Below are 22,156 nucleotides of genomic sequence, written 5' to 3'. Positions count from 1 at the left end.
AAAATGTTTTTGGAAGCTATGGGCAGTAACACAATGGAAGAAAGAACAAAAAAGCTTTCTTGCCATATTTGTCAAAGCTTTTTTATTAAATCAGTACAAATGATATAGACAGTTTGAACAAGAATTCCCACATCTGTATGCTGTTGTTTAAACTACCCCTACTCCATACCTCTAACAGTTCAGATGAAACATCAAATTTGTATTCTTTGCCATTTTCTTCTTCTGGTTCCATCCGTTTATAAAACAGCATGTATGCACTATGTGTCTGGGAGGAATTGAAATACATATATATACCAACATCATTTCAAAACAAAGGGGAAAACAAGAAAAAATTCTTTTTGGATATCAACAGACAAAATGAAGTACCTTTTCAAAGGAGAAATCCATAAACTTGTCAGTGACAGAATCATATGTTTTTGTCTGGCAAAAAAGAAACAAAAAAAATGATAATTTGTAAATAAGGATACTTTTTGGACTTCAACCACATTTCATGCCTATCAATTGGGACAAAACTAATTTCATTCTTTTTCCCAGTGCTATTCGTAATCATCCATCAGTAATACATTTGATCACTGGTGCTGTAATTCAGTATTATATAAGAATAAAATAAATAAGAAAAGAGTCCTCCATAGATTTAATTCAGGAACTGTTGTAGTAATAGGAAATTGTAGAGGTCAGTTAGCTCTCTGGTTGAAATATTAAAAAGAAAATAGTGACTCCAGGTCAGAACCTGGAAAAATATTCTTCCCTGGTTGAGGGATTTTAATCAAAAAAATAACTTTTTGAACTTGATTTTTCAGACACACTATCTGAGTCAAAAATGAGTTGCCTGATGAATCCAGGCCAGGGCTACTACAAACTAATGTTGATACGTAGTCTGAAAATTAAGTATTAACAGAGATCATGACAAAATGGTTCGCTTTTAAACATTAATATTTTTTTAAAGATACAGATTCAACTCACTGTCATTTCTCCACCAAAACACTCAGAAGCCAGTTGAGCAGAATCAAATGGTTTTACTTCAGCATCATTAAAAAGATACCTAGAGAACACAGAATAAGATGCAGCTATTAGACTGATGGATGTGCAATTTTTACTCCACACTGGAAATAATGCAGATGCTATACAGTCATTGACCATGTTGTGAAATTGAAAAGAATGAGCAACATGAGCAATATATCATACTGGAATTAAGATGACACATTTTGGCCAAATACAATAAATGATACAATAAAACAGATACCTATCATACAAAATTTTGAAATCTAGTACCTAATGGAAGAGATCTGACTGTTATGGTTGAGCCTTATGGCTCCAATACTTGGAGACGTGGTCGTAAGACTCCTCGAGAGTCAGACTCTATTGAGGAGCGAGAGAGGAAACGGCTGCGGGACATATTTGCAGAATCAACTGACGAAGACTCCTTTGAGGGTTTTACTGAGAGAATGGAGGAAGAGGTGGTTAGCTCAGAGGAGGATGACATGGAATGGACTCGTGTGAGGGAGGATTTGGGTGTTCCTGGTAATGATAGCATGGGAAGCGACTGGTGGGTTGCAGGATCGGACCCGTGGACGAGTTGGAGGGATGGGACGGGATCCACAGCTGGGGATGCTGTGGGGCGTAGTCAAAGATGTTTTAGCTCTGATGAGGATGATGATGAGGCACCTGGAATTAGGGTAACACCTGATAGCGATGAGGAGTTGTAACTGGCATAAAATGGGGTCTTGAATCCAGGGCTAATTGCGTTGGGCAAGGTAATCTGGACGAACGCTTGGGCTCTTGTTGGGAATTTCCTGAAGACGGGTGTGTTTCGTTTGCTGACTACGTAAGTTACCAAGGACACTGGGCATAGACGGCGGGAGGAACTGTGTGGGCTTTTGTTGTGCAACCTGTGTTTAATCTTATTAGCTTGGACCTCCGTCGTCTTCTTGACGGACATTATTTACCTACTCGGAATTGACGCTGGACTGGCTGACTGACTGGCTGGCTGGCTGGCTGGCTGGCTGGCTGACTACGACCTTGGACTACCCTCTCTTTGGCTATCGGAGGATTTCGTGGAACCTAAGACGCCTGCACCTGGCCTTCGACCTCGGACCGGATTGGGACCCCGCTGACCGCTGCAACCCTGATTGATGTGTTTGGACCCGGAGTTCGCCCGCTGCACGGAGGAGTAACAACTTAGTTGCTCAACCACAGCTGTTGAGTAGCAGAGAGGAATCTGCTGCCAGTATTTATGTTCTATTGAATCTTTATTTACCAGCTTTTGTTTGTTTAAAGTCCCAGGCTGAAGTAAGCATTTTTGGTTTAACCCGGATTAAACTCCTGTTTAATCCGGTTTAGCTTTTGAACCGTTTTTGAGTGACTTTTCACATTGAAGGCGAGTGTTTGCCTAGCTCTTTGTTTTTTACGAGCATTTTTGGTTCTGTATCTTTAATAAACTGTGTTGAATCTTATCTGGTGGCGTTCTGTCCTTGACACTGACAATTGGATGAGCTATCAGAATTTAAGACCCAACTGTCCTCCAGACTTACCCAGACAATCATGGGTTTTGGATTTGCGTTCTATTACTGGTTATTTTGATTTTTGTACCCTGTGTTTTGGAGTATGTTTTTCATAATGATGTGTTTTGATCTATGTATTTTGTTGTATGTATTTTATGTTGATATGTTTTAACTTTGTTGTACCCTGCCTCGAGCCGTTAGTAGAGGCAGGTAATAATATCAATAATAATCAACTTTATGTACATTTGTTTTGGAAACAGAAAAAAATCATTCATTTTATGGTTGGATTCAAATGGGAACAAAAACCATTTATCATTCAGATTGAAGATCAGTATTCACTGTGAAGGTTCATCCTTAGATCACCTAGAGGCATAATCCACACAACTGGGTCATGACCCATAGGCTGGTCGATGCAGCAGAAACTCCCAAGTCCAATATTCTTTTCCATTAATATGGTTGACATCTGTGCCTTCACCTCAGCTTATTTCTGAATTAGACTTCTCTCATGAATGTACTGGTCTTGTATCCCCCACTGAAGTTCATATAGGTAAGTTCCTCATCTCCATTATCTGCATACGTACATGTCTGAATTTTGTTGTTGAATTGAATATTGAAACTCTTGGCCTCCATTTTGCTAGGCCTGTCTGGTTAAGAAAGGATTGTGTGGGTTTCTAACCCCAAAGAGCCCTTTCCTCTGGGATTGGTAATTTCCTTGGGGTGGTCAACACATGTGATATCCCCTTATTTAGATAACAGGAAACTGTGCAAACTGAGCAAAGTCTATGCCCTTTGACTGTCATGTATCATGTTCTGCAGTTGATGGTGGTTGGTGGTGTCAGGTCTAGAAGTTGGCGATGGAAGGGATTAATGTAAGTCTTAGATCTAAATGGCTGAGTAATCTGTAAATAAGGTTACAAGTGAAAGCAATTAAGGTTAGAGGTATGCACGAGATAGGTTGCAGCTGGGTTTTACTGGATATAAGGAGCTAGCCTGGATCTTTGCGTGAAAAGTATTTGTCCTACTTTGGATATGGATGATGCTGTAACCCCCCCCCCCCCCCAGGTTTGTGGATTTTTGGTATCCTGACCAGTTGCCTGAACTCTTGGAACCCTGGAACCCTGAATCTCTGGACTGGCTATTGATTACGGTATAGACTCTTGATCCTTGAACCCTTGACATTTGACTACTAGACTGTACCTTTTTGACTATGGTGTTTTCTTGAACTTGTATTGGTATTTGCTATCAGTCTTTGTTTTATATTCTGTGGCTGAGTGCTATCTTTATGTTTTACATTTGGACCATGAAAATAGCCAGACAGTAAGTGCTGCTTTAATTAAACATTTTGAGGTCTAGGAATTAGAAACTTTAGCTAAAACATAACAAAGAAATATGCATGCTTTCAACCAACATCCTATATAATTCAGGCTTTAGAATTTAGAATTCTTGAATTAAAGGAAACAAATAATGCTTTGGTACACCTAATACAATTATTTCTCTTAATGTATATCTTTACCACCTGTATCACATCTAGTGCATGTTTTGGATTTGGACAAAAGTTTGGGAAATGTATAGACTGGAAACAGTCAAACAACATCTCTGTTTTTACTTCTCCCTTCTAAACAGTGTTTAATTTAAGTAATTCTGATAGTGAAGGCAAAACTACATATATATGGCAAAGCAGGAAATTTGGAAACAAAACTGAACATAGGGGTTGGCTGCATTAACAGAAAAGATACACAGGGAATAACCCAATAGTATGGATAGCTCTGCTGTGCCATCCAGCAAATGCTCACCCCTATCTTTTCTCTTTCACTACATTTTTGCCAATACTAATCATATAAAGAGATATCTGAATTAGAAAACTTGATTTGTAGCATTTAAAACCTCCTACTCACCACTTGTTGTTTTTGTAAGCATGAGGATTCACAATATCTCGAATAAAGCTGTAGTAGTGCCCCCCATCTGCTGTTCCTGTGTGAACGGTTACACCTATCAAATCGTACTCATAACTCCTGGCCTCCTTTGAACCATTGCCATCATCCTTGAAGCCTTAAAAAACGCATAAACACATTTAACAAGGCATTCTATGAAACAGCATCAACCCAGGTATGAGCAATCTTTGGTTGTTAGGAATTGTGATCCGCCCTGAGTCCCCTTCGGGGTGAGAAGAGCGGAATATAAATACTGTAAATAAATAAATAAATTGTAGGAGTTGAAGTCCAAAACATCTGGGGGTCAAAATTTGCCCATGTCTGATCTATACTTTATTCTGGAAGGTGCAAGTGGGAAATATATTACTATCACATGTTATTGGAGCACTGTACAAAAAGTCCAAACAGCCCATGCTCAACCTGTACTCATTTATGTTCTTTGAATGGCTCCTGGTTGAGTAGTTTTTGTTTGTTGAAATATAGAGGACTTCTTCATGTAAGCAGTGGCAAAAGAGGTCAGTGCTGAAGTTTACTGAAAATCTATGGAACTACTAAAGATACATCTAGTATTTTAATGTTCCAGGTAGTGGATTAAGAATTTTTTACTTTAAAATAATGAAGCCTGGTGTTTTTTAATCACTTCAGCCTTTCCTGAGCTCAATGGAGACCTTCTCACCAGTTATCCTCTTTCTCAAGATATAGTGACAACCCACCCACCCAAAAAGATAGTTGGCAATTACTTTGGTATTTCAAGGGTTTGGGTTAAAGGCCTGGACAACTCCTTTTTTAAAAAACTTGTCACAAGAAACCATTGATTTTTCATGGCAAGCAGCCTGGTAGTCACCCAATCTTGCTAAAAATCATGTTACATATAAATATTTATGTACAAGCAACAAGATATCTCTGTTCCAATTTTGGTTGATCTTGTTCATATATTGAAATATTTACTGTTCCAGCTGAGCTGGCAAGAAACTAAAGTCAAATACCTTCCTTCCTGTCACTTTTTCCCATCAGAAAATCTTCAGTGTAAGGCGTCATGTCCAGGCGCAAAGGGAATGAGAAGTGTGTGTTGACTTTCTCCTTCATCATAGTGACCATGTTAAAAGTATACCTCATGGTATTGAAGCTCAAGATGCGAGGCAGTTTCTTAAAACATGCCCTGAAGGTGAAACACAATGCAATTGTTGCTTTTGGAATGACTTTTTAAAAGATGAACAGTAAAGGTGAACATTTTCTTTTTGAAGGAAAAATTATTAGTCTTTCAGAGTGCAAGAATTAACTGTTTAAAAAGTATCAACAGCAGTTGACAAAATCCTATCTCTTAAGAGGTTTGCATTCAAATCCATACACAATGCTATGCAGAAACAGAAAGCAATTTTTTTAAAAAAAATTATTAAAAGGCATCTTATAACAACTCAACGGAAAAGGAACGAAGCCACAACTATTAAAAATTTTGGGAAGGCCTGCATAAAGAAATACATTTTCAATAAACATACACAAAATTTCTTTTTTTGAACTACAGGGGAAGAGCATTTTGAGAGTGACTGCCTTCCTCTTGGCACATTTCTCCCTTAAGCCCTCCATTCGTGCCTCTTCAAACTCTGCAGCACTGCTGGTCACAGCTGACCTCCAGTTGGTGCGCTCAAGGGCCAGGGCTTCACAGTTCTCAGTGTCTATGCCACAGTTTTTAAGGTTGTCTTTAAACCCATCTTTAAATCTCTTTTCCTGTCCACCAACATTACGTTTTCCATTCTTGAGTTGGGAGTATAGTAACTGCTTTGGGAGACAATGATCGAGCATTCAGACAATGTGGCCAGTCCAGCAAAGTTGATGGCGTAGGAGCATTGCTTCAATGCTGGTGTTCTTTGCTTCTTCCAGCACACTGACATTTGCCCACCTGTCTTCCCAAGAGATTTGCAGGATTTTTCAGAGGCAATGCTGATGGAATCGCTCCAGGAGTTGAGTGTGATGTCTGTAGACAGTCCACGTTTCGCAGGCATATAGCAGGATTGGGAGGACAATGGCTTTATGAGCACTTTGGTATCTCTACGGATATCCTGATCATCACTCTCTGCTTCATTCGGTAAAATGCTGCACTCACAGAGCTCAGGCGGTGTTGTATTTCACTGTCAATGTTGACCTTTGTGGAGAGGTGGTTGTCAAAGTAGCGGAAATGGTCAACATTTTCTAATGTTACACAATTTCTAGCCTTGCAGAGGGATTGTCTCATGCCTGTTGGAAGAGCACTTTGGTTTTCTTGATGTTCAGTGAGAGGCCGAGCTTTTCGTATGCTTCTGCAAAGGTGTTTAGAGTGGCTTATAGGTCTTCTTCTGAATGCGCACAGACAACATTGTCATCGGCATATTGGAATTCTATAATAGATGTTGTGGTGACCTTGGTTCTGGATTTCAGTCTGCTGATGTTAAATAGCTTGCCATCTGTCCAACAGATGATTTCCACTCCGGTGGGAAGCTTCCCATCAACGAGATGAAGTATCATAGCAATGAAGATGGAAAATAAGGTTGGGGCAATAACACATCCCTGTTTGACACCTGATTCCACCTTAAATGGGTCTTAAAAGGGTTAAGTTGATATATCAAAACAAATTCCCAAACATGGCTTCCTACCTAATAGGAAGCCAGTGTAGGTTTGTTCTTAGCATCTATCTTCGTCTGAAATGTAAGATAAAGCTTCCCCAGAAGTTGCCAGTACACATCAAGTCTGACTTTAACTGAAGACATTCAAGACCTCAGAAAGCTTTGGATTTTAATACTTGAAGCACTGCCTCTTTCCATATATGCCAAAAGATTCATATCTGCTGTTGGAACGCCCTTCTCTCTCTCTCCCTTGCATCCGATTAAAAACTTTTGGACATAATTTTTCTCCAAAATGGAAATGTTAACAGCTTTAGCATTTTAATTTGCTACATGATATCATTGGTTTACATTATTTTTATTGCTGCTCTGAGAGCCTATGATACAGAAAAAGATTGTTTTAATGAAATAAAAAATTAATAAATTAATGCTTGTCTATAAAGGGTACCTTTTTTCAGCCCGTACTTTCTTCCCACAATGAGAACAAGTGTACATGTTGTCACCTTCTAGAGTATCTTTAATCGTAACTTCATCAAGGGATTCCTAAAGACAGCGTAAGACAGAAATCATTGCTCCAACATCTATTAGAGACTCCAGGAAAAACACATATATGTACTATTTAAGTCTGAAAGCCAGTATCTCTCTGCAGTTCAAGAAAATGTTGTTCTTGTTACCCTGCCTTTCTCCCCGAGGAGATTCAAGGCAGCTAACAGTCACATACTTTGATTAATTCAAAGCAAAGCAAATACAAACATTAAAACAATTAGACAGTACCGTGTTAGGTTAAAAATACAGTTAAAATACAACAAATTAAAATGCATTTTAAAGAACACAATTCCCCCCAAAACCCCACGCACAACCTCTCCAGCAATATGCCCCTGTAAGTACACTGTAAGGGAAGGATTATGAATGTTCTGTACTGAGATGTGTACAGGCTATGAGAATATGGCTAGAAAACTAATGCTGCAATTGTATGTCATGCAAGAAACCATAAAAACTGGGGGGAAAAGTCAACCTTACAGAAGCCATATATTTTATCCATCAACAATCATGGTAAAAAATAAAGCATACAGATATTATACTCAATAATATTAAATAGATTATTTACTGCAGAATCATCAGCTGAATATCCTCAGGACTTAAATGCAAAGTATTTCTTTTTGCATGTGATACGGGCACTCACTTGCAAAAGCAATTGGTTTTGAGTTGAAGTCATTATGACTCCAAAGAGTTCTCTTCTATAAAAGATGGGGAGGGGAAGAATTTTGAGATGGTTCAGGTTGCTTGAGGACTCTGGTAGGCTACTAAACAAATAAATCCCTCCTTCGCATCTCTATTCCCTTTCAAGACTCACTTTTTAATCTTCTTTTCCAGACCCAGTTGTTCCTCTACTCCATAAGCCCAACTATTTGGCACACTTCCTCCATATCTAATAGGTCTTCTGAGATAGCTGGATTTCATATTTTGCTTAACGTGGCAAGAGGAAAAGGTACCCACTGTAACCGATTTTAACACTCCAACTCACTAAAGCATATTCTGAACTTCAGCATTAAATGGGAAATCTATACAGCTAGGCAAAATCACTAGAAAAATTCAGGGGAATTTACAGTTCAATGCGTTAACTAATAAACTGACTACTTGTAGTAGAAAAATTAGCTTATCATAAGATCTCAGAGTAGATTCCACCGAGCAAACCAAGAGAATTACTGTTCTTAGACTTGATACTGGTTTTGACTTAAGTCTGGCTATTAACCTTGTACACCTATAGAGAAAAGGGGCTTTGGACCATAATAAAATGTTGTTGTTGTTGGCTAAGCTTTTTTCATATGTTCATCCAATGAAGAGATACATTGGCGTTACTATGAACTACTTACATAAATATTCTTCATGTCTGCTACCTGGCATCTCACTGTGTAGAATTCTTCAGCAGTTTGGCTGACATGTTCACAGTCCTAAACAGTAATTGCAAAAGAAAAAAAAGTAGAATGAGAAAAAGAAAAAGGAAGTACCAGGAGCCAATGAACTGATCAAATTACTAGGTAAGGAATAAGCTAACTTTGGAGGACTATGGGGAAATGGATGGGAAAAGTATTACCAACTCACCAAAGAAACAACATTGTTGGTGATAACACCTCCAAATAAGCTTTTCACTGTATTTTTCTGTGGACAAATGAATTTATTTTAATCACTTTAAGGAGGGGAAATGTATCTAAAATCTTTTTAAATCCTTTTTAAAAAAAACTTACCAGCTCTGGAGACATTTCTTCAATTTTTGTTATTAGATCTGTAAAAAATTCTGTCATGTCTTTTTGTTCACCAGTATTAAGTGGCTGCTTATCCATGGTATATGTTTTGCAAAATGGCCTTGGATTGTATGCTTTGCATTCACTTTCCTTTATATAAAACACATGGAGACAGAACAAAGCAAAAGAAGAAATGAATTTTAAAATGTAAAGTCAAGAACATAATCAGAAACAACATAATGGCTTCAAAACAGTCACAAGAGGAAGGGCATTGTATAAATAGAATAAATAATACAATATGTATTAAAAAAAAACCTCAGGGATGGGTCATTAGACATTTAAGCCTCTCTGAGCTTTACCTGGGAGTCCGCACTTTGTGAGATTAGTCTAACCTACTAATACATGACATTTAGGACTCAATGACGGCAGTTAAGGTGCTCACATAGAATGAATGAACAGCATTCCATAAGAACATTGCAAACCTACCATTAAGTGTGTAAACATTTTTTGAAGTTCCAACAAAGTGGTCTTGTGCTTCATATCCTCAGAATACTTTAGAAATGGAAGAGGAGAAATAGTATGAAAAGCAGGTCATTTCATTTGTGCTATCTGTATACTATATGTTAAATACACAACTGAGAAAATTCAGGATTATAGCGCTTCACAATGGATTTGGTTTAAAGCATTTCCAGATAAATAAATTTAAAGCATGTAAATAATAAATTAATCAGCAAATGAATTATCTTAAAATAGGGTCAGAGAAATATTGAACTGGAAACTTTAAAATGGGATATTGGGAGTTTGCTACAAAGGCCTATCTTTGTGTGGAGGAGGAGACAATAAAGCACAAGTTAATTCACCGGAGCAAGGCAAAAATCTTGTGATCAAAAACCCTTTTCCTTTATGGTACAGACCCTAACTTGCTGTTACTTTATTTTTTAACTGGTTTCAAATGGCATGGTGTATGACTTGCAGTGGACTAAGGCTAGAGATACAAAAAGGCCAGACTAATGCTACTCCACCCTTTCCAATGTATGCTGTGAACAATCCCAGTATTCACTAGTCAACTATTTTTTAAAACCACATTCACTGCATTAATGGACATTTACTCAAAATGAAAACAAGGTCTTACCTTTGCAGTAAAGATGGCTTGCCTAGCTTCTGGAATCATATACAATTGTTGAATAGTTGATGCCAAGTAACAAGTTGCTCCAAGATTGGTGAGTCCCACAAACCTGCATTCAGCTCTGACATCATCGTGAGGCCAATAATCCCACTTGTAAGGTGCATGGGAAGCTGAAAAACAGGGCGACAGAAAAAATATTGATTAATACAGGTTGCAACAAAGCATCTGCTTGAACTATTATGATAACTAAGAATTCCTATCCCCTCCTTTCAGAAGGAAGAAATGAACAGATCATGGAAGCTTCATTTGCAACTGTATTCTAATCCTTTCTGGTAGAACTATGTTTCCTTGCCCATCCCACCTTTTAAGAATTCAAGACAGAAGAGGTCTCATTGTTTCTACAACTCAGATCTACTTACACACAAGACAGTTATCTGAAGCCTGTTGAATGATGATTGTGGCCTGCAGGTTTCCAAAAAAATGAGTAAAATGTTCCACAGCTCTAGTACAATCTACTGTACATGATGGTACAGATCAGTGGTTCTCAACCTGGGGTCCTCAGATGTTTTTGGCCTACAACTCCCAGAAATCCCAGCCAGTTTACCAGCTGTTAGGATTTCTGGGAATTGAAGGACAAAAACATCTGGGGACCCCAGGTTTAGAACCACTGGTATAGATCATCTTTCTAGAACAGAAACCCAGTTTTAGAAAACTCATACTACTTCCATTTCCTGAAGCAAAATAAACTGTTAAAATGGGAATCAAATGAATTCTGATAGGGACCTACTTCTGTCAATTTCAAACTCATTTCTTAGGATAAATAAGTGACCATCTGGCACAAAGAAAACCTTTTCAAGAAATTTATGTTACTTTAGATAAATATAGAAACAAGAGAACGATCACAAAAATCACAAATGTTAAGAAAAGCATGGCCAAAAGCAGTTCTTACATTGCATGTGTTGTGCCATAACCCAGTTGTGGAGCAGCCTGTAGTTCTCTACAGAACCCTTAACCATTTCAACCAACAAGTCATAAGCAGCAGCCCTTGAAGAATGTGACTTGCATTTTGGTTGTTGTCTGTCTTTTAGACTTGGCAACAAGAACAGAAGATTAAAGATATCTCTCAGGAACTCCTGTAAAATAAAGAACATAGATCAGTTTCATGGCAACATCAACATCATGAAGTGTTCGACAATGAAATACACTCTTTCTAAAATTCCACTGAAATCTAGCTGACCTAAATGGACAATGTCCCTTGAGTAAGGTCTATTTTTCTCAAGGTAGCATTTAAGGTTATTTAATTTAAATATAGCACACAGTTTGGTATAACTGTTTGAATCATGAACTATGACTCTTGAAAGTTTAGGTTTCAAATCTCATTCATCTAATGTAATCTAATGAGTGGCCCTGGCAAGTTACAATTGCAAACCTATCTAAAAAAAAAAACTTACACGGAAATTTCCAGTACAGGATTGCTGTAAATCAGAGCTGAACTAAAGGCACAAAATATCAATTTACATCTACAGTTGGTTCAGACATCTGGTCTATGAGAAAACCCTTTGTACCTTACAGGCATGAGATTCTGGAACACAGAAAAATACACCCCAAACAAAAGTCTTTAGATATAAACCAAGTGATATTCCCAATGTTTAAGTTTACTTGACCCAAGTTAAAGATGTTTAATGTGTTGTTAAAGGCTTTTATGGCCGGGATCACAGGGTTGTTGTGTGTTTTCCGGGCTGTATGCCCATGTTCCAGAAGTATTCTCTCCCGACGTTTTGCCCATATCTATAGCAGGCATCCTCAGAGGTTGTGAGCCTCACCTCTGAGGATGCCTGCCATAGATATGGGCGAAACGTCAGGAGAGAATACTTCTGGAACATGGCCATACAGCCCGGAAAACACACAACAACCCTAAAGATGTTTAAATTGTCTCTTAGTACACCAACAGTAAGAGGGATATATCTAAAGACAGATGAGTCACATGCATGTATTTTAAAAAGAAAAATGTTTATTCATATATACCTAAAAGAAGAACTAATATTTTGGGAATCTAAAATATGAAATGCAGCAAAGCAGTCATTCTCTTTAGACTCATTAGAATAATTACCTGTCCTTCTCTGGAAAATTTAAAAGGTGGTTTGTGTTTGACAACACTTGTTGCCAGGCGTAAGAGACCTGTAAGACCATCATCTTCTATATTACCATCCTGATGATCAAGGATTTCTCTGCTGCAAAACACAGATCATCTGTTTGATTAAGGATATTCTCTTGATAAGAATATATAAAGCAGGAATTCTAAGTGAATGAACACAACTGAAGCTTACCTTCGAATACAATCAGCCAAATGTCTAGCTAAGGCATCTAGATCAAGCAATGTTGTCTAAGATTTTAAAAAAGAAAATAAATATTAAACATTGATAAAGGGAATAGCTGCACTGGAATATGTTAACACAATAAGAAAACAGTAGGTATTTCTAATCATAACGGATGTAACTTATAAATGCATACACCTGTAGTATCATTTCTACACATACAAGCCAAGATTCAGTCTATGCTGAATGGGGTTATGCTCTCCTTGAAATCTCAGGCATACAGCTTAGTTACCTAGTTTTCAGTGATGCCTATGAGTGTGCTTGCATCTTGTGTACCTACCTTGTGTACCTACTGCATCAATTGATCGAGAATTGGTTATTGCTATGGTGACATATGCCTTGATTACATTTCATTTACATTATTGTAAAACCCTCTACATGGGGCTGCCTTTGGAGAAAGGAAACTTCAGCTGGTCCAAAACACTGCCAGTAGGCTGCCTCCCACCATATTTTGCAAAGAGGAGCAGCTCTTTCAGCAGAAAGAAAGCACTGGCCAGTCACAGCCATCCCTCAATTGGTATCAATGCTATATGTATCTCGAGCATTTTTGAAATTCTTCTCAACTTGAAAAGAAGTCTGCCCTTCAAAAAGAGATGCTTTTTAAGAAAAGCTGTCCTGTCTCACAAAACTACAGAATAATTTTCTACTTTTACCACTTGCAGATGATTTATGTGGCAGTCACATTAGTCCAGTGGCTCTCAACCTTTGGGCCTCCAGGTGTTTTGGACTTTAGCTCCCACAGTTCCTAACAGCTGGTAAACTGGCTGAGATTTCTGAGAACTGAAGTCAAAAACACCTGGAGGCGCAAAGGTTGGGAACCACTGCATTAGCCGTTTTCAGCAAAATAATAATAATAATAATAATAATAATAATAATAATAATAATAATAATAAACCCAACAACAAAAACAACAACAGACAAACAAAAATCCAGACAAATCTTATGGCACCCTAATTACTAACATATTTTACTTTCCACAAGCTTTATTGGTCTCCAGCCTAATGGAGTCAACACTTTTCCTCTGCGTCTTTAATGTGCCAAACAAAGAGTCTTTGCTGCCAACACAGCTGTAAATATTTTTGAAATGCAATTATACTTACTGGAAAATCTGTACAGCTGACATTTTACAACATCCTTATCAGTGATACACCCCTCTATGGTCTCATTTCTCATAAAAAATGAGCCTTAGAATGAAATGTACTCTACGTAAAGTAACTATTAAAATTCCATTAAGAGATCAGGGTTTCTTTCAAAATGCAGAGAGCTGCATGCCACAATTAGCTAAAAGACATTAACCAAGAACCCAGCATTTAAAAAATCCAAAACTTTCAGGAATTTCCATCCCTATTATCTCCTATCTGAATTTTATTATGTTTTAAATTAATGTTTTCAATGGTCTTAATTCTGTTGATAATACCATTTTAATCACAACTCTGTTTATCCTTAATCACATATGTTTTTATTCAGAATTTTCTATATTTTGTTAGTCACAGCTGGGGAAAATACAGGGCATCAGTGAAGTGAAGGATGCATGAAAAGACAGATGGGTAGAGATGGGCCCAATAATGCTTCTGAATAATGGCATTCACTTAATAGTGTTTAACGTAGTTCGTAAAGTATATTACAGTATGATATTCTTATGAGGAAGCAACTCAGCAGCCTGACCAAAGTCTGGAAAATACAACTTGACCCCACCCCCTTCAGCCTGTTTTCAATGTGCTATAATATTTTTTTTTAAAAAATACAGCACAAATACAATATCAGTCATAAAAACACTGCAAAAAACCCAGTACTCAATCATGTGAATAACTCGATGAGCACTGCTGTAGAATAAAAGATTCATGAGATCACAGCTCCTCAGAAAATGTGCCAGACTATATGAATATAATACAAGCTTAAAGCCTTTGGGACTAATCAACCTCTATGCTATCTTCAATAGATGGATCTCTTTCTTTCTGTCTCCTATCTATCTATCTATCTATCTATCTATCTATCTATCTATCTATCTATCTATCTATCTATCTATCTTCAATGTTCTCCTAAGCTCTGGCCAATACCATTTTTACTCTTTGGAATCCTAGGGATCTGGACACAGAGACAACTTCCTGCTTGTGGTGAAATCAGCAATTAATTTTGTAGGATTCCCCTCAACTCTGTACAATAGAGAGACAATCAATAAAATGGCAGATAAAATAAGAGATCTTTGAGTGATATGTTTTATTAAGTTCATTTTTTTTTGGATATCAGGCACGATTCTTGAAGAACTTTTGAGGATGGCTGGAGTGCCACAAATAATAAATTTGAGATATCTGCAAAAGAGGTGGCTTGATCATTTATTGTATTTTGCTCAACGTTTGCAACACTAACATTATTGATTACACCTAGAATGACCAATCAATTTCAGTTTGGAAACTATCATGTTCAGAACGTATTTAACACAATAAAATGTGTAAATGAGTCTCAGCGCTGTGAAGCTTCCTACTCATACTTTAATATTAAATTAAAAGAGCCGCAGTCTTATGCTTGGATGGAGGAAAAAAAACCTGTTTAAGGCAGTATCGGTTGCACTTACCTGACTAGCATCTTTTACATGTATATTATCTATTAGTTTGCATAGCAACCAGAAATATTCCTTACAGCCAGGCTGTAAGATGGGTTCTTCTTCATAATCTTCAATCTGTGAAAATATTTATTTTGCTTTTAATTTTTTAACATGCTTTAAAAAAAAACAAATTAAACATTTGAAGGAGTAAAACAAGAGGGAGACGATGTAAATCAAAAGTGGGATGAGCAAGAAATCATCAAAAGGAATAATAATACATCAAACCAATACATGCTACAAGAAGTGTGGTGGAATGTGCTATTAAGCTCTTCGGGGTCATACATGGATGCGACAAAAAATAGAAAGAAAGTCATGGATGCAACCAATCAAGATACACAAATCACTAGGACTTGGAAAAATGGCCACACTTTCTCTATCAACTACTGTTAAATCCTATTTTTTTTAGTTCTATCCCATGCAATACAACTGCTACACAGATGAAGAAGACAAATTTGTGTTGTACCTTGATAGGCTTCAATGCCTGGGCATCAGGAAGAAACTTCAGCAATGTTGAGGCAGCCAACAGCAGGAAGGACCTGTTTATGGAATCCCCACCATCCAGCCCAGACAACGACAATTTATAAAGGCCATTGCAAGACTCATGGCGGACTGCAGTCTGCAAATAAAAAGCAGTTAAGAGTGAAACCCAAGCCACTGGAACTCAATTATTCTTCCTTTCCATTTAGTATATTTATAAAATTGCTTTCAACATGTCTGTTAACTACTGTTAACCTAAGTGTCTGTGCCAAACATAATAAATGCATTGTATGGTTCCTGATGGTTTTTGGAGACAAACGTAATACTGAAGAGAATTTTATAAGGCATGTCAATTTGAAAGCTATGATTTTAAATGTTTGAGATAATTATTTGCATATTAGATGGATAGAAAGAACAAGCTGTAATTATGTCCCCTATTTATCTTAGAACAGATCAGCATAGGCTTTTAAACTGAAATAATATTTAAAGTTGGTCCAAGACGATGTAATTATAACATGTCTTTCTTGCCCCTTAAACTTACCTCAGGAATGAGAAGAGTGAGTTTCCTTAGCCAGTCTTGCAAATTATCACTATCTGCTAGGCTGGATTTCACTAAAGAGCAACAGTGAGCCCAACTCACTAAAAGCCACATTGAATAGTGAGTAACTAAGAGGAAGAAGAAAAATGCTGTAATTAGACAACAGACATGCATACTACTGTATCTGGTTTTATTCAAGACTGAAATCTATCCACAAGAGACTATACCAAGTAACATGTACTGTTTGCACTATATGATACAAAATGATAGATTTAGATACATACATCCAAAAGCCATGTAAGAAAATATTTTGTTCACCTTTTAATAAGGCTGTTATCTCATACAGACAAGAAGGCTCTTATTGGTATCATATTTATAGTATTTTGCAAGCAGTTTGGAGACTCAAGTTAGAAGAGAACATCAACAGTACTTTATATATTCATCTATGCACACCTATTACCAACACCATCACATTGTTTTCATTAATATTCCACTTCTCTCAATACTGGGAATTGATAACAAAAGAATGGAGAACAATTACACTACTTACTGCAGGAATATGGAGAAAGAGAGCATGGAAATCAACATTTATTCAATATCATGGCAAAGGAGAAATAATTCAACAAGAAGAATAGAATCCAGTCAAGCGAGGAGGGGACAATCCCCCTTATCTCCTACACTAACTGAGCATCCCAAAATCTTGTTCTGGAGCAATACAAACCCCTCCAGGGCTGTTTTTTGGCCAGCTCAGAAGTAAGTAAAGGAACAAAAAATTTGAATGCTGCTTATGTTCATCATTCTGGATTTAGACAGTCCAAAGAAATTGATAAACATTTAACCAACAAGGTAAGAGTGAAATGCTTGGAAACACAAGTTAAATCTGACACAAAGAGATATAATTACATATGAAGGTATGGTAAAGAAATGTGTCAGAACATTTACTCAAACTATTATTCAATTTTGCATAACTGTGAAACTGGGAATTAATTATAAATTACACTCTCTCTCACTTTTTCTATGAGTGTGTGTATGTATGTGTGTATATGTGTGTATTTAATATGGCAGTCCTGTTTTGAAAAGTGCTCTGAGCAGCAAACAAAACACAACATTCAGATGCTCTCTCTTTAAGGTTCAAAATTTATCATTTCACTGGCTTATCATTACATCAAATGCTACTGTAGGCAAAAAGAAACAAATAGTATTCGAATAGCAGTAACTTTTAAGTTTGAACATGCACTCATCTGAGGTGCTAATACCTTTTGCAAAGTAGCTTCTTCATTGAACTCCAAAAAATACACAATTTAGTAATCTTTATGCCTTGAGTATTAACTAACCTTCATGTCTTGACCTATGATCAGCTTGAGCTTTCAACACCCTGTACAGGAGTAAAATTATGCCCATTAGATTGTGATGCAAATTTGAAAAAATACTCTTCAAAATCCCCAAAATAGCAATAGATGGTTTTAATGATTCTCAAAATAGACTTAGTAGTTCTCAACAGATTACACTGGCCAACATACATTTTGGTGCCTCAAATGTCAGATCTGTTGCTGGGTAAATTTGACCTGCTAATTCCAGAAAAGGCAACAGTTTCCCACTATCAGCTCTAGATTTTTAAGATATAGAACATATTCCATAAACCAGTTTTCATCTGCTTGCCCCATAAAGAATCATAATAACTATATCTAAGAAACTAAGGCTGATGCAGTCTATCCAAATGCAATTTTCTGAATTAGCACCCAAAATAACATCAGGAACAGGCCTAAAAACAAGACACCAAGGAAAATATGTTGGGTTATTGACATATTAAAGGATTATTTAACGCAGAAGGATTTGTTCTACAATTCCTTGAGGATGTGCCGTACAATAGGTATTGGTAGTGAGCAACTCAAATGTTAACTTTTGTTAACAGTGGATTAAATGAGAAGAAAAAGGGCAAAATTTAATGGCAACATGGAAATGATAGCACACACAGTAACTTCTGCCAGATTGGCACTACTGCTACGTCTATCCTTGCAGGTTCCAGTGAACAGAGCATGCACAAAGTCAAGTTGTGAGTAGGACATTTCTCTTCTTTGTATACAGCTGACTTCCATAGAAAGGTAGATTTAGGCAGAACACCAGTCTTGCTGGAGGCTATGCTGAGGATGAAGTGAAAACTGCAAAGACTTTGTATGTAACTAACAGATGATGACGGGGTGTGTGAAAAAGCAAGTATGTGGAGACTTGATACTGACACCAAACAGTGCCTATGCTGGTTGCTTAAGCCACAGCTACTCAAAAGTAGTGGTACCTGAACCAGTGCCAGTCCCAAAGGAAGCCCTTGTCAAATTATAGATAAGCTAGAATGTGTCCAGAGAAGGAAAACCAAGCTCTACGAGGAACAATTGAGGAAGCTGGGTATGTTTAGCTTGGAGAAAAGAAGACAGAGTGGACATGATAGCCATGCTGAAATATTTAAAAGGATATCACGCTGAAGAGGGAGCAAGCCTGTGTTTTCCCGATCTGGAGGAGCAATGGATTCAAATTGTAGGAAAGAAAATTCCACATAAACATTAGGAAGATGGTAAGAGCTGTTCGGCAGTGGAATATGCTGCTTCCGAGTGTGGAAGTTTTTAAACAGAGGCTAGATGGTCATCTGTTGGGGGTGCTTTGATTGTATGTTTCTGCATGGCAGAATGGGATTGGACTGGAGGGCCCTTGTGGCCTCTTCTGACTCTATGATTCTAGGTTTGCGGGAAAGAAACAAACTGTACCCAAAGTTCCTAGAACAATGGAGAACAAGTTCCTTCCCACACAGCAGATCGCTTAAGAAGCACTGCCTTAAAATCATTCTGGTCTAATCTACTCTTTTAACCTTGATCCTCAGCTTTGAGTATCAATCAGCAAAGACTTCGTACAGAGAGGGATGATTTCATCTACATTTAAGTATAGGTTTGTGGCACAGGGTTCAAAAAATTCTTTTATTCATTTAAATCCTGCCTCTTTCAGATAACTTGGAATTAAGGTGGCTTAAAGAACGCTTAAAGGCAACCGTAACTCTAAAAAATACATTTCATTTAAAAGCTTGTATTTTTCCTGAGACTTCAAAATCATCAATTTCAGTATGATGCTATAATACAAATATATATATACTATAAATCTTACCAAAGATATTAAAAAAAGGTTATTGTACCTAGGCGCCAAGTTGTCATACGTATAAGCAACACACATAAGTCGCTGAATCAAACTGGTTCCCTGGACAAGTACAAGAAATACCTTTAAAAATGAAGTCAAAAGAAAACAGTTAATACAACTGCTATCTTAACAATTATACATATTCATTATGCTTCTAAACTACTCTGGATCTAAGCCAGATATCCATGAATGTTCAGCCAATTTAACCTGCCAATAAAGGAGTTTTCTTGATTATTATAGTAACGATGGAAAAATATATTTCAAATATTTAAGAACATTCCAGCTCCTCAACACTGTCTGGCTCTATACTGAAGCTATTTCATTTCAGTAACACAGACATATGAAATCATGGCTACACTGCTTCAGTGTCGGGACTGGGATGGGGATACAGGTTATCAATAAACGGAGGTTTTTTTGAGTGTTCATTCATGCATTCACACCTTTGGGTCTGCCACTGCATAGAATAGCCCTCTTTTGAATCTTTTCGAAAGCTATCTTCCCTGTCAGTTGAAATAAGGGGTTGATAGAAGAGGCACCATTGAAAAAATCAAATTAAGGTATATGAGTGATTGTGCAGGTTCTATAATGCACAGATGACCTCTCAAAATGTATCAGCAAAAGGAAAGCAACCCACCTTTTGCCAATGTTGTCTCTCTGGATCATGCATGTGAACAAAAACTACCAAGTTTTATTTATTAATTTACTTTATTTTTATCCTGATTTTCTCCCTATATTTCTCCCTCAAGGCAATTAACAATAAATGTCACAATGCAAATTAAAACTACGTAAATGTCAAGTTTCCACTATTCTGTGTCTGCTATACAATCTGGGTCTGTGTATAGCTATACAATCTGGGCCTGTGTGTATAGCATGTTAAATGCAATTTAATGATTATGATTTTAATGACATGAAGGATTTAATGTTTTTAATGTTTATATTTATATTTTTAATAATAATAATAATAATAATAATAAAATGTATTGCCTGCCTCTCTCTGCAGCTCAAGCTGGGGTACAACATTATTTCAAACAAATATAAATCACGATTAAAAGACATACAAGAAGATGCATAGAGTTAAAATACAAGTTAAACTCCACTGATAAAATACAGATTAAAGTTCACAACTTAAAATTGACCAGTTAGCCCTGTCAGAAGAGATGTGTCTTCAATTGTGTCTGAAATTCTGACAGCTGATTTAGCTGTCACATCTCTTCCGGCAGGTCTTCTTTTGGAGCAGCTGAAGAAAAGGTCCTGTGGGTGACAGTTGCCAAGCGGATTCTGGCAGGCTGGAGTAGATATCCCCAGAGGACCCAAGTGTTTGGGGAGGGTTGTATGGCCAGAGGAGAAAATTATGCTGTCAGTGGAAACTCACATTCCGAGTTTCATGCAACAAAAGCATGAAATAGTAACAAATGAGAATACCTGACAAAAGCAAAGGAGCTATATTGCAAGAATTCACACTTGTTTTCCAACCAGTCTGAAACAGTCCATGGTTGCACTGCAGGTTTCTCACCTCTGTCAGACGGGGTATGTGAAGGCCTTTTGTATGATCGCTCGCCGTCTTCCGTGACTTTCCTGGCCAAGTTCTTTTTCGGTGGTTCTCTGCCACTCCAGACCAGGCAAAGACATCATGATATGCCAGATCCAGATCTGAAGGGTCTACGGCAAACTGGCATATCAACTTCAGCAAACAAGCAAGACAATCTAGTAACCACTGCAGAATTAAACACACAAAAACAAATACACTGTTAGTAGTGAGGCAGATCTACCCAAATACTATAAAAATTCCTGGCAGTTGGCATGACAACTGCCAATTCACTTAATAAGAGGAAGCAGTGTTTTTGCACTTATATTCCTCTTTATGGGCAAAATTATAACTGCAACTGAAATTGAGAGATTCCTGTAAGCATTGGAGCTATAAAACCACTTTTCCAAATGTGGAATGTTTGAAAGGGGAGGAAGAAGGCTTTCAACAGCGGAGCTGCTTAATTCAGATGATCTTATGAATAAACATTAGGTGAATTACACATCCAATCCTGGTATTAAAAATGAACTCTTACATACCACAGTCCATGATTCCTGTTCTTTGGGTTCCAAAATCCCAGAGTTAAAGATTTCCAAGAGCTGCTGAAGCCCTCCTGAAGCCACAAACTGCAAGTAAGTTATGAAAGTGTCAATAAGTAAAGGCAGCATATACATGTATGTCTAGGTTACAGAATAAAACATCTCTTCCAAATAATTAAACAATTTAACTCATTCAAAAATTCAACTGTGTTTTATACCATGATGCATTAAAAACTAATGCTCCACTTGCTCTGTTAAAAGTTAATTGTGCATAGCATCTAGAGTTAGGTACTTTGTAGCTACGGTTGGTCCAAGCAAGTTACTTTCCCCAACCTGGCTTCATTTCTACACATTCTAAGTTCCCCGCTTATTTCAATAAACACACACTGATATTGTTACCAATGTAGTAATATCGAACCTTGCAGCTCCATGTGTTTTTACTGTTTTCTATTTGATCTTCACTTGAATCATCAGAATCTGGATACAAATCACTGTAACTTCCCTAAAGTTGAGATCAAAAACAACATT

The 22,156-nt window shown here is 37.3% G+C and overlaps 1 protein-coding gene and 1 long non-coding RNA gene across 2 annotated transcripts in view; one reads left to right on the top strand and one right to left on the bottom strand.

Annotated features, from left to right (window-relative positions):
* usp34 (ubiquitin specific peptidase 34) overlaps positions 1-22,156 on the bottom strand; it is a 133,726-nt gene that overhangs the window by 27,125 nt on the left and 84,445 nt on the right. Inside the window, exons 32-53 of the mRNA XM_008121091.3 lie at positions 22,047-22,130; positions 21,629-21,715; positions 21,078-21,278; positions 19,563-19,645; positions 17,722-17,762; positions 16,391-16,515; positions 15,836-15,988; positions 15,343-15,447; positions 12,723-12,778; positions 12,506-12,626; positions 11,345-11,528; positions 10,402-10,565; positions 9,756-9,821; positions 9,273-9,419; positions 9,130-9,186; positions 8,901-8,978; positions 7,475-7,569; positions 5,419-5,591; positions 4,397-4,550; positions 964-1,042; positions 367-420; positions 170-265 (exon numbers count right to left, since the gene is read on the bottom strand). Coding sequence (XP_008119298.1) covers positions 170-265; positions 367-420; positions 964-1,042; positions 4,397-4,550; positions 5,419-5,591; positions 7,475-7,569; positions 8,901-8,978; positions 9,130-9,186; positions 9,273-9,419; positions 9,756-9,821; positions 10,402-10,565; positions 11,345-11,528; positions 12,506-12,626; positions 12,723-12,778; positions 15,343-15,447; positions 15,836-15,988; positions 16,391-16,515; positions 17,722-17,762; positions 19,563-19,645; positions 21,078-21,278; positions 21,629-21,715; positions 22,047-22,130 — 2,403 coding nt within the window. The remainder of the gene's footprint in view (positions 1-169; positions 266-366; positions 421-963; positions 1,043-4,396; positions 4,551-5,418; positions 5,592-7,474; positions 7,570-8,900; positions 8,979-9,129; positions 9,187-9,272; positions 9,420-9,755; positions 9,822-10,401; positions 10,566-11,344; positions 11,529-12,505; positions 12,627-12,722; positions 12,779-15,342; positions 15,448-15,835; positions 15,989-16,390; positions 16,516-17,721; positions 17,763-19,562; positions 19,646-21,077; positions 21,279-21,628; positions 21,716-22,046; positions 22,131-22,156) is intronic.
* LOC134296105 (uncharacterized) lies at positions 1,331-2,453 on the top strand. The gene is made up of 2 exons (XR_010002677.1): positions 1,331-1,825; positions 1,909-2,453. It is a non-coding gene; the product is annotated as an uncharacterized LOC134296105 (long non-coding RNA).

The sequence above is a fragment of the Anolis carolinensis genome, chromosome 1, assembly GCF_035594765.1.
Source record: "Anolis carolinensis isolate JA03-04 chromosome 1, rAnoCar3.1.pri, whole genome shotgun sequence".
NCBI lineage: Eukaryota > Metazoa > Chordata > Lepidosauria > Squamata > Dactyloidae > Anolis > Anolis carolinensis.
This window is presented reverse-complemented; position numbering and strand designations above follow the sequence as displayed.